Consider the following 12597-nt stretch of genomic DNA (forward strand, 5'->3'; position numbering starts at 1 on the left):
TCGTCAATCGATACGTTTAAGAGAAGCACTAAAATCCCAGCCCGCTGAATCTATGATCAATCATCTTATTTCCATTCTATTATGTAATCTGTTCTCTTTCAGAGAATATAAAATCGTGCAACTTTGAAAATGGCGACTTCTGTTATTACAAACAATCTGGAAGTGACAATTTTGATTGGTTCGTTGGAAATGGCAGCACCTTACCAATATTGCCGCATAAAGATCATACTTACAGAACAAATGCAGGTAAGAACAGTGACCGTCTATTCTGTAAACGAAACGAAATACTACAGTTTGGTGTCATTAAAATAACATTTCTAGTTTCTAATATTTTACTAAATATGGAAAGATTTGTAATTTTTGCATTTGTTGTGGCTGGAAAACCGACATATACATATACACATATATATACATACACACATACATATATATATATATATATATATATATATGCGTTTTATTTTTTATTACCGTATCTTTCTGTTAAGTTACATTATTGTTTCGGCTATTCGGCCGTTTTTTTCTTTGCCGTCTGTAGCGTCCTCAGACTTTTACAGTTTTTAAAAGTCTGCAGACGCTACACACGGCCCCAAAAAACGGCCGAGTAGCCGAAACAATAATGTAACTTAACAGAAAGATACGGTAATAAAAATAAAACGCATATTTCCTCTACAACAGTATTGATCACTTTCTTCAGTTTTTATTAATTACCATCTCCAATATATATATATATATATATATATATTAAACAGTACTGTATGTGGATGACTATATATATATATATATATATATATATATATATATATATATATATATATATATATATAAATGTAAAGTTGGTTCGTTCTAAACAAATAAAACCATGTTTATACGTTACCAATTTATTTGAAATTTTCAGGCAACCCATTTTTAGAGTCGAGGTATGTTTTTTTGTTATTAAAATAAATTTACCTAATTAAAATTAAAATATTAAATAAAATAAATATATTTATTTAATCGTTTCTGCGAATCTGTTCTGTTGATAAAACTGAACTTCCGGTTCGATTCATTTCACAGCCACGAATTGACGAAAGGTTTCATTTTCTGTTAACTCGATAAGTAAAAAAAATTAAAAAAAAACTATTTTATTTGTTTATCTTCCAAATTTTTTAATTTACACATCTTTTCTTTATTATATAAGGCCAAAGAAAAAAGTTTGTTGCTTGCTTTTGAGTTTTTTTTGTTTGTTTTTCTATATAAGATTACTCATGCAGAGAGTGATCCGTGCTGAAATAATGTTATTATGTAAAAAGTCATTCTTAACATGGGGAGGTAAGGATGTTTTGTACCTATTCTGTACTTTAACCTTACAATTGAATAAATAAAAAAACATATCGTAAAACGTTATTTAAACGTGGAAATATGATTTAAAAAATAGCGCGGATCGCTCTCTGCATTAGCACCATTTTTATTTATTGTTGTTGTTTCACGAATTGTCGGCCAACTATTCCTCTGGCCTTCATGAAAAGAAGTCCTTTTATAAATGTTCAGTAACTTTTTCCTTTTATTATTCTTAAAGAGTAAAACTTTTCTTATTCATGAAAGGAGTTAAGCCTATGTAAATAAATAAATGTTTGTACACGTGACAAATTATCAATAAATGGTTTAGTTACTTTTTTTAAAAAATGTTTGTAAAAGTGCGAAAGGCGACGTTGTTGTATACTCCCATGCTTAATTTCTATACTTATAGGTTTTTGGAATTTTTTTTCACTGGATTATTATTGATGGGACACTAATTAAACAGATTATTAAAAAAAATGTAAAAAAGAAATCATTATTTCGACATTTGAAAGTGGTGCTCACTTTTTAGTTACAACGTTCTGATAAATCAGTCAGCCATTTTGTAAGCAATAAAAACGCGGTATATCAAAACCATAGAAAGTAAAAATAATGAGTCTCTACCGCATTTGTAAGTCAGAAATATATTTGTTTCTCAAAGAAAAAAAATAGAGAGAACAGGACTTTTTTTATTGTTTTCATGAAAATAAAGTTTCGAGATTTTTAATTATTTTTTTTTTTTTTACTTATTTAGTCAGTTTGTGGTTTTTTTTATAAATTGTTTTTGTGAAAGGTGAGGTTTTTTTCAAAACTTTTTTGTTTCTTTTTAATTTTTTTAAAGTATTATAAATTTCACTAACATGCTGGAGAAATGTTTAATAATTTGGTATTTTTTAAAATTAGGTCCACCTCCACAATTTTCCTTTCAATGACGACATTTATAGGTTTCCGAGTATGCTGAACACGCAAATTGCATTGAAATTTTGCGGAAATAAATAGTTGTATTATGCATTGTATTCTTCGGCGGCCATCTTTTTACGTGCACACGCGCCATAAACAAATACACACACGTAAAAAAGATGGCCGCCAAAGATTACAATGCATAATACAACTTTTTATATCTTGATAACTACTTATTTCTGCAAAATTTCGATGCGATTTTCGTATTCAGCATAGTCGAAAACCATTTCAAGTCGTCATTTAAAAGAAAATTGAGGAGGTAGACTTAATCTAAAAATTTACCAATAATTTTTAATCCCGTACGCCTCCCGATACATTGCTTCGTCAACATGCGACCATTTTATATCTCCCGAAGACACTTCCGTATTTAGAAAAAAAAATAAATAAATAAAAAGTGACCGATTTACCAGAACGTGGTAACTAAAAAGTGAGTATCCCTTTTAAATGTTGAAATGATTTTTTTTTTTTCATGTTTTTTTCATAATCTGGTTAGTGTTCAATCAATAATAATCCAGTGAAAAAATTTCAAAAAACCTATCAGTATAGAAACTCCACCACGTAAGTAAATAAATAAAAAATGTTACGTGCACATGCGTTAGCCTTGACTAGGGGGGTACTAAGGGAACAACCATTAAATAATTCTGCGGGTCGCCATGGAACTCAACGCCCAAGGAGTATCAAAATAGTTTTCATGATATGAAGAAATTTTTTTTTTCCGAAAAGTGGGTGATCACTTTTCCATCTAAATTTAACTTAAAATGAGCACCCACTTTCTGGCCACCTGAGGAAGGGGCATTTATTTTCATGTTTATTGGCTTAAAGGTTTTTTTGACAAGGCAGTTTGGTACGCGAATGCATATTTAACAGTTTTCGTTTATGCTCACGCATAGCATAAACAAAGGCTACGTCTGTGAAATGGAAAATAGTCCCAGAGTTCAGGGGTTAATACCATGCAAAAGAAATCAAACAAAAAGACTTTTTAGCCAAGAAACAGAAAAATGCATCTCTCTCAGGTGGTCAGAAAGTGGGTGCTCATTCATAGTTAAATTTACATTGAAAAGTGATCACCCACTTTTTGAAAAAGTAATTTCATGAATGTCATGAAAACTTTTTTTTTGCTACGAAAACGGTTTGCAGATTCGTTTTTAGCACACCGAAATCTACAATAAAATATTTCGTTATATATGAACGTGAAACGGGCCTTAAAGTAAAATAATACCGGATTTTTTTGAGCAGATTTACCGTTTAGTTGTACAAATATCCTCAAACCAGGTAATCACTAAAAGGGATTTTTAAAAGTCGTCACCTGTATCGAGAAAAAGTTTAAAACCACCGATTATATGCCAGCCTACATCATGGTAATATATATTGAGTGAGTTCCTAACAGTATTTTTAGTTTAAACTCATTTTCCCAAAATTTCCCCAAACTTAACGTGTTCGATACAGTCTGCCGCCATTTGTATTTTTCAGATATACCGATAAACATTGAATGTTTTTGAACCGATTATACATTACATAAAAACACTAAAATCTTATCCAGTTAGGTAGAACACTTACTTTTCTTGCCTTTGATAACATTTATTTGTTATATATTTATTTTTTGACAACTTCTTTGTATCTGTGTTTAGTAATATAAACCCTTTTCATTTAATGTAACGTTTAGTAGGCTCGAAAAACAGTGTTTATTGGTGTATTTGAAGCTACAAATGGTGGTGGACACTGTTGATTACTTTAAGTTAGGGAAAGTGAGTTAAAACTAAAAAACTATACAAAATACTGTCAGAAACCTACCGATTATGCCAGCCTATGTCATGGTAACATATGTTCGGTGAGTTTCAGGCACTGTTGTGTATAGTTTTTAGTTTTCAACTTACTTTCCCAAACTTAACGTATTCAAAAGAATCCGCGACCATTTCTGTTTTTGGAGCCAATTAAACATTTTACATTACATAAAAACACTAAACAATTATCCAATTAGGTAGAAACGTAAATTACCTTACCTTTGCTTTCATTTCTTTGTTTTTGGACGACTTTTTTGAATCTGTGTATAGTACCCCCCCTCCCCCCACCATCAACCAAATATTAATTACTAACTCACATTTTTCAAAACAACAACAAAAAAAAGCATTTAGCGTTTCAACATTTTTGCTACGTTCGGCTTCATCCACTGATTGTTGGTCAAGTCCAAAACATGAATGATTGACAGAAACTCTCGAGGATCCAGATCAAATTCTGCAAGAGTACCATTTTTTTCAGTTTCGCCGCCTTTTTCACTTTTTGCAGTGGATTGCTGTACTAATATAAGAAACATGAATTTTCTCTTTTATTAAATTTTTCCATTACACCAAATTGAGCCACTGCAACGCGTGGCAGGTTACAGCTAGTATATATATATATATATATATATATATATATATATATATATATATATATATATATATATATATATATATTATACTTAAAACAATGATAAGAATTCTTATCGCAATTTTTATCTTAGAAAAGTGTTGATGCTTACCTTTATGACATAGTAGAATAACATCCGTTCTGGAACAATTCTGTACCATTTTAATTGCGAAAGTTTAAATCAAATAGCCACATTAAAAACCGATCTTGTGTTCAATTCTGCCCTGGAGAGGAAACAAGTATTAATTCGGTGCCATATTTTTGCAAGTTTGTAGAAAACTCATTTTAAGCTATTGCAATTTATTTTATGCATATACTTATTACTAGGGCTGTAACAACAGCATATTCTTTTCAATGTTTGGACTCTGGAGTATATATCCGTTAATGTCTGATATGTTTTTTTATATAGACAGGTATGGTTCTCGGTTGATTAAGCGTGTCTAACTGTGTCGGATATATACATGAGAGTCAGAAGAATGAAAAGAATATTCTGTTGTCACAGCCCTAGTAATTACTTAAATATAGGATTAATTTATAATTTTGTTTCTTTTAAGTTATTGAAACATTACTCATTTTCACTCACCAATGTTGACCTGAAAATGAATTTTATTAGTTAACAGAAACGGAGTAATCTTCCACCATGATAATGCTCATCCTCACACAACATTACTGACCAGAGATCTTTTAGAACGACAAGATTAAGAACCTACTGTTGGATGTGAACAAAGATCATGGACCAGATAAAATCCACGATGAGTCGCTGTGCTGTTACATCTGAACTAGCCGTCAGTTTCTTAGAGTATTTAACATGACGCTAGCTACAGAGGTTGTTCCTGGTGATTGGAGAGTAGCTTCTAAAAAGGCAGCAAGAATATCCGCTCAGCTATAGGCCAATGAACCTAACCTCTATAACCTGCAAAATAATGGACACGCTGCTAAAATGAGCAATAATGATTTATCTTACGTCAACTTTAATTATTTTAACCTCCCAGTGTGGTTTTATGCGAAAATTTTTCTGTGTTACGAATTTACTGGTCATGGTAGAGTAAGTGACAAGGATAATGGATGAGTGTAACACGGAGGATATACTCTTCTTAGACTTAGCCAAAGCGTTTGACCCCGTCACTCACCGTTAGCTTGTGAAAAACAATTTGCGTATGAGCTAAAGCGAATCGGTTATCCACTGAATTCGAGAGTTTCTGGTGAGCCATACCTACCGAGTCCAAGTGAATGGGAGCTTGTGTCCAGAGGTGGGCACTAATAGTGGAGTTTTACAAGAGTTGGTGTTTAGGTCAATCCTTTTCCTCCTATTCATCAACGATATGCCTAATGCCATTGGTGATAAAGTGCTACTGTTTGCTGATTACCGGCCTGCTGCAAGCAGCTTAGGCTTCTTCAGTCAAATCTTCAGCGTGCGTGGAACTGGCCAACCGCATAAGATCTCGACGTCAGCGTCGACAAATGCTGCCATGTTGCAGATAGCAGTCCATTGGAGTCGCTACATACTTTCAGCGCTGTAGAAAACTCTCTGGCAGATGTTGAGAGAAAACAGAGACCTCAGGATGCTGGTTGATTCACCTTCAGGCCTTCGAGTCACTTCATTCAGGTTGCCAACAATCTTTTTCTCTTGCAACGCTCATTCGCTAACCTCACTCTTGATACCTTTTTCCCTATGTACGTATCGCTCGTCCGATCTGTGTTGGAGCATGACATCTAGTTCGTGACATTCAGTATCTGGAATGAGTGCATAGATTAGCGACCCTATCGGTGCGAGGTTTTCCTGCCTTTCTTCATGATACCCGCCTACGTCGATTGGACCCTTTTTTGCTGGAGCATCGTTAACTGAGGGCGACCTAATTTAGGCCTATCACTTCCTTCATGGCCATTATCAAATCCCTCAAGATCTACTCGTCACCTCGGCACCCAAACGTGGATTCAAAGCAGTTTTTCGGAGATTTTGGCTAAACCGAATAATACCTGCATTTTCCATCCGCACATCGGCTTCCTGGTTTAGACTGCCGTTTGAGGTTGTCACTGCACCAACAACGCATCAATTCAAGGCGAATTTGGACAGGTGCTGATCAATAATATTTATGACCGTCTAAATTTGCAACGGCCTTCCCTCCCTCTTTGTTCTGTTTTTTTTTCTCTCTCTATTCCCACGCTCTTGTTAACTTTTTTTTTAGACTATGCTTAATAAATTGGATTAAAATAAATTGGAGAATTCTCCAGATACATCTCCTCCGAATCATCACGTATTTCGTAAGTTACAAAACTATCAATATGATATAATTAAACATCACGAGAAGATATTAAAAATTAATCCGATTCCTATTTCACATCCAAACCTTATGTTAAAACGAGGTATTTATAAGTTCATTGACAGATGATATAAGGAAATATAAACTAAAACGTCGTTATTTTTGTGATTGAAGATTTTGAAAAACTAAGTTGTTTATTTTGAACATGCGATTGTAAATCAGCAAACACGTTTGCACCAAGATAATAAATAACATCTGTCAATAGTTTTGTCCATAAAGATTATTACGTAACTCTTGTAATCTTCTCTCACAGTGTAATGAATTAATCCCATGGTACTATTCGCTACAAGTTTTAATTATTTTGCAGTTTTTCACATAAAGGATAATGAAAAGACAATTCGCCTGTTTACGACACATTCATGGATTCCATATAGACATCGAAGATCTAAGAAAATTGAAAATAAGGATAGCAAATTGCCTAATAAACTAAAAGCAATGGATATTATAAATATACTATTTACAAAAAGTAAATAAAGGAAATAAATGTAACAAGGTAGAAATAACGTGTAAGTAAATCTATGGTTCAGCTGGAAAGCTGGACATCGTTTAAATGAAGGAAGCAGTACTGGTTTTAGTTCTTTCGAGAAAAAATGTATACCAGCAATTACAACAGTGTTTTCACAGCAATTAATAAATATATAATACAATGTTATATGTTATGGCCGCCTTTGTCTTTGTCCAAGTTTCAAAAACTGTAATTTTTTCCGTTGAAACGTGTTAACACGAAATCATTCGCTTTCCTAATGTCTTTTAGTTCTGAAATGCAATAGAAGTATTGTTTTAAATGGCTCGTTCTTTTTCAGGTCACTTTATGTATGCACTTGGGAACTATAAGGAGCAATCAAAAGCGCAAATAATTGGTCATGTCTTGCCGGCTACGTCTAGATCATGTGTCCGTTTCTGGTACAACATGAAAGGTCCCATCTTATTGAATGTCTACTCCATGTCCGGTGGCCAGTCGAAGCATCTGGCCAATTATATAAGCCTAACGCAACCTGAATGGATCTCGGGGTCTGTCGATGTTACAAGTTTAGGCACTTGGGAGGTAATTAAAAATATTGATTATAAATATTTGCTTATAGTAAATTATCTGGCTTTCCTTCTCGCCCTCTCTAGCTTGCTCACATTCACTCATAGACACAATAAATTCACATCAACGACTCAATGTAACATTTTGAAGCATCGAAAACTGATATTTATTCTAAGAAATAGATAACATCTGGTGTTAATTTTAACTAGGGCCAACTAAATGAAACAGCACTTCTCTACTGTTATATAAAAGGAACTTTGTGTGTGTGTATGTGTGTTTTATCGTGTCCGTGTGAGTTCCTTATTGACTCGAAAACAGATGGGCCGATTTTTATGTAATTTCATACAAAGATATTTTATGTGTCTCACAGTGTTGGTAAATAGTATGTTTTACCGGAATGTCTTCGACATGTATCGATTAGCGATAATCGAAATAATCCGATGAAAAAAAAAACAGTCAATTTTGATTAAAGTTAACACCGTATACAGCCTAACATTACAGGTGTATTTGAGAAGTTTTATTACCAAACAGGCCAAAACCCGACACACAAATGTCGACATGAATGTTTCTTTTAGAGCACAATTAAGCATAATACACACCTACAAAAACATCAACAACCGTGTGAAAATGTATTCTTTTAAGTGTTCATATTTTTTTTTTACTTTTATTCATTCCAGAGAAGGAATAATTAATCTATCATTACCTATTTACTCATGTATATCATTGAATATTCAATTTAGCTTCTATTAATGTATTTGAATTTTACTATTTCTCAATTCTTTTCCAATTCAACCTCTATTTCCTATGAGTAGAAAGTAAATCAAAAGTGCGCTACATGTTCAAACATCCTATAAATGAAATGTCAACTGTAGATCAGATATTTAGAGAGTAATTTGTTAAATACTTTTTGCACACGCTGGCAAAGTCATTATATGCATACATACATACACACACACATATATATATTGTGGTTTATATATATATATATATATGTGTGTGTGTGTGTGTGTGTGTGTGTGTGTGTGTGCGTGTGTGTGTGTGTGTGTGTGTGTGTGTGTGTGTGAATTATTCCATGGATTTCTGCCTTTGGATTATTATGGACCATCTGCTTCCAATTACAGGATTTCCTTGGATTTTACTTGGACAAATGGAAATTCTTTTAACTTTCTTGAAGTTATACACTTGGATTTTACCATCACTGGGTTTTTTATCTTCCACTAGACTATCCATTCATGTGTAATCACCTTTTTCTTCACCATATTCTCTCTGCTTCACTTTTTTTGTTTTCAAGTAAGATCTTTGACTTACTTGTTGTTTCATCAAATACTTCTGCATGCAAAATCCGATCCCGCATTTTGCTAATTCCTACCCTCTGAATAAAAGGAAAGTATTTCTTCGAAACTCCGCGGATTAAGGACTGTTCACTTATCTAGTGTTGCCTTTTCAGATTAAATATGTTTTTAACTCATGTCAAAATGTTTTTAACATATTTTATTAACTTTTTGCTCATATTATAAGCTCTATTTCCTACTTGGTTTTATCGAGCCTTTACATTTGGCTGAGATAATTTTATAAATATTAATTCTTTAATATTTATAATATACTTTAATTTTACCATCTTGGATCATTTTGGTAAATTTAATTGTAATTTTATATATATATATATATATATATATATATATATATATATATATATATATATATATATATATATATATATAATAAAATAAAAATTACAATTAAATTTACCAAAATTATCCAAGATGGTAAAACTAAAGAATTACACTTTGTCTCGGCAGCCGTGTTAAACGCATATCTTATTTTTCTTTTATTAATATTATTGGAATTTTTCCCCTTTTCCTTGTACATATTTGTGAAATATTCCACGAATTTCGGCCTTTTGGATTATTTTGGACCATCTTCAAATTACGCGATTTCCTTGGATTTAACTTGTTCGAATGGAAATTAAAATTACTTTCTTGGATTTACATTTTTGGATTTTATCGTCATTGGATACTTTCACCAGACTATCTATTCACGTGAAATCACCTTTTTCTTCTCCATATTCCCTCTGCTTCACTTTTTGTTATCAAGTAAGATCTTTGACTTACTTGCAGTTTCATCAAATATTTTGTATGCAATATCCGACCCCGCATTTTGCTAATTCCTACCCTTTGATGAGAAGGAAAGTATTTATTCGAAACTCCTCGGATTGAGGACCATCCACTTATTAAGTGTTTCCTTTTCAGATTAAATATGTTTTTAACTCTTTTCAAAGTGTTTTTAACATGTTTTATTAACTATTTGCTCTTATATATATATATATATATATATATATATATATATATATATCGTTAGTCACGGAAAACGGATGTTGTAAAGGAAAATAAAACTGCATATATTTCAACAACAATTTCATAACGTACATAAAAACATTTTCTAAACTATGCCATTATGGAATATTTAACAACAAACTAAACGGCGTTTTAAGAAGATCAAAGAACTAACTCCGAATCTCTTAGGCAAGGAGATTAAAGAACGTTCTAAAAACACCTGTTTCCTGTGACTCAACTTGTATATCCATGTGCTAGCACGTTTTCGCCTTAAATGCTACGCAATTATGCAGCATGTAGAACTATGCATAAATAGAATTCAGCATAATTGTGAAATGAAACCAATCGTCTAACAATAAAAATTTAATAATAAAAAAGTATTTAAATTAACGCCCATTTTTTTAAAGGAATGTGCATGTGAATGGAATTAGTAACATTTCATGTAATCATGTAATGTATATCTGAGTATATTAAAAAGTTAGTTTTAATAATATTTAAATAGAAAAGTAGGCCTTAAATGTCAATATCTGAGCGAGAACGAACTAAGTCTTATATATATATATATATATATATATATATATATATATATATATATATATATATATATATATATATATATGCGCTATTTCAAATACAACAAAGTGTACCTTCGGTGTGCTGGGCGTTATTGTCGATGAAAGTTATCCAATGGATCTCAAAAAAGAAAAGCTGAGTATCTTTGCATTGCTTCTTTACGAGTTTATTTGTTAATCTTTCTACTTTAGAAGGAAATATTTAAGAGTTAATTTATACAACAGTCTATTATAAGTTGACTTATTTAAGGATCTAAATTCAGGGGTTATATTTTGTGCTAACCATAGATCACTTCAATTTGCTTAAGTCCAGTGCTTGCCAAGCAATTCAGGCATCAGTTGCTTTTTAATGTTGTTTTCGTTAGTGACAGAAACAACACATTATAAAATAAACCGTGTACGTATTTGTAGTGTTTTTATTTGTTATGGTAAAGTATTTGTTATATTTGTAATATTATATATATATATGTATATATATATATATATTTAAATAAGGGGGTAGTAACCAACAATGTGCATTTTTAACATTATTTTATTATTCCCTGTCTTGGGTTTTCATTGAGAATTATGTTTAGATCATTGTAATAATGTTTTTAAATCATTGAAATCGTTTTTAACGCATTTCAGACGTTCTGTGAAACGTCCTCTTCAGAAATCATTTTCAAAATGTGTTGGAGATGTAAAAATAGCATTTTCGTAGTTCATTTGAAGTGTTTCCAAGAGGTGGAAACGTGTAAGTGTCTACTATTCATTGGAATGTTCAATTTTCATTACTCTTTTATTGGGCTCTCTCTCTCAGTCTCTCTTTCTGCTTGTGTTTTTTTCTTTTCCTTTGGGGTAGGATGTGTGTGTTTTCTTTTATTGGTTTGAAAATGTGTGTACTGTTTTATAGTATTATGAAGTTATTTGCTTCCCTAGGAAGGTGACTGTGATCCAAGGTCGTTACTACTGTGTATATGTGAGGAGGGGGGAATTTCTTAACCATTTTATATATATATATATATATATATATATATATATATATAAAATGTGCTTGTCTTTGTACGCGTATGCAAGGTGAAAGGAGTGTTAACGAAACGATAAGTGGCATGGGACTCAGTGTGTAGGACAATCTTGGAAATCATAACTTAAATAAATTAATCTTTTAAAAACTATGTAATTTTTCCTATGTTTACAGGTGGTATTTGAAGCTAACACCACAGCAAAGTCTGTTAGCAGTTTCATTGCAATCGATGACATCACAATCGATAATAACATATGCGGTAGGTCTGGCGATTGTACCTTCGAGTCGAGCGCATGTGAGTGGAGAAATCTTAAAAATGATGACTTCGATTGGGTAATAAAACAAGCCTTTACACCTGGTTCTGGACCACCAATTGATCATACTCTTCAGAACAATAAGGGTAAGTTCCTTTTTACTTGCATCTCCACGAGGGAAGTGGTAGACACAGGGTCGATTTTTAATGTGGAGGAGATCCAGCTCCCCAAAGAGGGGCACTCTGGATGGGAACAAAAATAAAAAAAAATCTCAGTCTAGAAGGATTTCTCCTCCACTGACGAGGACAGATAAGGTGAAGTGTAGTATCAGAACAGATACTATACTTTGTTCCTAGCCAAAAAGTTTACTAAGTATAAAACTACATTTTCAGCGACATTTA

At 32.3% G+C, this 12597-nt stretch overlaps 1 protein-coding gene across 1 annotated transcript in view; it reads left to right on the forward strand.

The window, feature by feature from the left end:
- Positions 1-12597, forward strand: part of LOC145292800 (MAM and LDL-receptor class A domain-containing protein 2-like) — a 119763-nt gene that overhangs the window by 79428 nt on the left and 27738 nt on the right. The window contains exons 21-23 of the mRNA XM_080138839.1: positions 103-246; positions 7808-8049; positions 12117-12342. Coding sequence (XP_079994965.1) covers positions 103-246; positions 7808-8049; positions 12117-12342 — 612 coding nt within the window. The remainder of the gene's footprint in view (positions 1-102; positions 247-7807; positions 8050-12116; positions 12343-12597) is intronic.

The sequence above is a fragment of the Euprymna scolopes genome, chromosome 14 (assembly GCF_053919585.1).
Source record: "Euprymna scolopes isolate OS-2025 chromosome 14, ASM5391958v1, whole genome shotgun sequence".
NCBI lineage: Eukaryota > Metazoa > Mollusca > Cephalopoda > Sepiida > Sepiolidae > Euprymna > Euprymna scolopes.